At 40.5% G+C, this 2917-nt stretch overlaps 1 protein-coding gene across 1 annotated transcript; it reads left to right on the forward strand.

Annotated features, from left to right (window-relative positions):
• Positions 1–1006: 1006 nt before the first annotated feature.
• LOC141284406 (SCAN domain-containing protein 3-like) lies at positions 1007–2917 on the forward strand. Its single transcript, XM_073817391.1, has one exon. It carries the CDS (start codon positions 1007–1009, stop codon positions 2915–2917), a length of 1911 nt encoding a protein of 636 aa, XP_073673492.1.

The following is a 2917-nucleotide window of genomic DNA, read 5'->3' on the forward strand; positions in this document are numbered from 1 at the left end:
GCGGCAGTGAGTCGATCCTCTATCAATTTAGCCTTCTCAAAGCATAAGGACTTGCCTAAATTAAAATCTATATATAAAACAGTTCAAGCATATCACACATGTTAGTTTAAACGTTTAACCTTGATAAATGCGCGCTGTTGGATGAATATCAAATCGTTTGTGTGGAGACTTGAAGGCAGCTGAAGCAGCTTTGCAGGAAATGGAGGCACCAGTGCAATCACTTTTTTTGTGTGAAAAAATAAATAAATAATTTCTTCATTTTTGCTCATAAAGGTATAGGAGTAATACATCATTCTGACCTGTAACGGGTCCATTTTTATTTTAGTGCACTCACAATAGCCTATAAACAACTCATGCGTTTATAAAATAAAGGAAAACAGAAGATGCGCTTTCTGCCGTCTGTTCTTGAACATCGCTTCACAATGAACATAGAAAGCTTTAAATTACCACTTTAAAACGAAATAATTCAAATCGAAAATAGAAACGTTCATTATGTAATCTGTAGGCCTAAAGATTTAAAGATATTTCTATATAAAGGCACGTCCAATTTAGAAATGGCGAGAAATTTTTCTCTTTATCTCCATTATTGATGAATGTCTAAAATATAAAAGTAAGGAAAAGCCTAAAACAGGCCTGATTATATTTATTTTATAATTCTATTAAAATTATAATGTTATAGAACATGGGTCTTCAACCGGGGGTCCGCGACCCCAAGGGGGTCCGCGGCGGTACTGCAGGGGGTCCGCTAATTAATGTTAGATAATGAATAATTTTTAATTAAAAAAAATTGTTAAAAAGATAAACATGGGTCAAAACATCAAAGATAAAATCTTAAAATGTAAAAATAATATAATTACATTAACAGCTTCATTAAAACCATTGCATCCATGTGCAGTCACGTGGATGTAAAATACGTCAACGTAGACTGAGCGCTCTTAAAAAAAAAAAAAAAAAGGAGCGCGCTAATTTGAAAACGCTATGCTAATATAAAATTTAACTCGGCAGAATGGATCGCTTTGTAATATCTACACCACGAATAACGATAAGTCATTCATCCGCCTCTTCAGAGACAGCTGGTGCAAGTCCAGATGTGGATGATAATAAACCCGCTGCAGAAGCCCCGGCCAAACGCAAACGAGATAAGTCCAGAAAGTACTCGGAGACATATCTAAAGCTTGGATTTACGTACAAGGACACGGGCGGCATTGAATTGCCGGTGTGTGTTATTTGTTCAGCCGTACTGTCAAACGAAAGCATGAAACCATCAAAGCTGCAGCGTCATTTGGAGACAAACCATGGTCATCTGCGTGACAAACCACTGGAATACTTTCAGGCTAACCTCAGAACTTTCAAAGGGCAACAGACAATAATGAGAAAATCAGCTAAAGTTGGTGAGCTTGCTTTGAAAGCGTCTTATCAGGTGGCTCTTAGGATTGCTCAGTGCAAAAAACCATATAAAATCGCAGAAGATCTGATATTGCCTGCAGCCACTGATATGTGCAAAACAATGTTTGGGAATGATGACTGTGTGAATAAACTGAAAACCATTCCGTTGTCAGATACAACCATTGCTCGGCGGATTGATGAAATGGCATCTGATGTGAGAGCGCAACTGGTAGAGAAACTGAAGCAGGCAGAGGCCTTTGCATTACAGCTGGATGAGGCTACAGATGTCTCAAAGGATGCGCAGCTTTTGGCATTTGTACGCTTTGCAGATGGAAATGAAATGAAGGAAGAATTTTTGTTTTGTAAACAGCTACCTGAATTCACAACAAGCTCTGAAATTTTCAAAGCAATTGATGAGTTTTTCCAAGAACATGACATACCCTGGGCAAAATGTATCGCGCTGTGTACTGATGGCGCGAGATCCATGGCCGGATTAAAAAGTGGACTAATAGCGCTCGTCAAACAAGTAGCTCCAAATGTGCTTTGGACTCATTGCATGTTGCATAGAGAGTCTCTGGCTGCGAAACAAATGAGTGGAGAATTTTCCGACGTTATGGATTCTGTCGTAAAGGCTGCTAATTTTATCAAGAGGAGTGCTTTGCAAACGCGCCTGTTTGCTTCTCTGTGTGCTGCAGCGGGAGAAGAACACACTACGCTGCTTTATCATTCTGAGGTGCGTTGGCTTTCTCGTGGATCAGTACTGTCGCGTGTGTTTGAGTTACGCGCATCCATTCACGAGTTTTTACTTAAACATTGCGCAGAGCTGGCTGCAAAGTTCAGTGACAATACATGGCTTACTAAATTGGCTTATCTGGCAGATGTTTTCTCGGAGCTGAACAGACTTAACTCTTCTATGCAGGGCCGCAATGCACATGCCATTCAGCTTTATGACAAGATAGATGCTTTACTGAAGAAAATGAAAAGATGGAGAGAGCGTGTCAAGCAGGGAATTTTTTCCATGTTTCCATCTGTGGATGACCTGGGTGATTCTGCTGTGCTTTCTCCGCAAGTGACAAATTTAATTGTTGCGCACTTAGAGGCACTCGAGGGGCAGTTTGGAAAGTACTTTTCTGAAGCTGAGTCCTGGCGAAAGGACAAGACGTGGATACAGTTTCCATTTAAAAACAATGCATCTGATGGAACAAATTTGACAGTGAACGAGCAGGATCAACTGATTGATTTAAGCACTGACAGTACATACAGAAACATATACGAGACATGCCCTCTCGCCCAGTTCTGGATCTCCTGCCAGAAAGACTTTCCTCAACTTGCTACAAAGGCAATGATGAGCATTTTGCCTTTTGCCACAACCTATCTTTGTGAAAGTGCGTTCTCCTCCCTCTCCTACCTGAAAAGCAAATATCGTGCTAAACTGCAGCCTGAGTCTGACATGATACTCTGCCTTGCAACATCGATATCCCCCAGAATAGACAGCCTTTGTGTGATTCACCAGGGTCAGTCATCTCATTAA

This window comes from Garra rufa, chromosome 14, assembly GCF_049309525.1.
Source record: "Garra rufa chromosome 14, GarRuf1.0, whole genome shotgun sequence".
Taxonomy (NCBI): domain Eukaryota; kingdom Metazoa; phylum Chordata; class Actinopteri; order Cypriniformes; family Cyprinidae; genus Garra; species Garra rufa.

Coding starts and splice junctions, on each gene's coding strand:
- LOC141284406 (XM_073817391.1), top strand. CDS start 1,007: ATGGATCGCTTTGTAATATCTACACCACGAATAACGATAAGTCATTCA.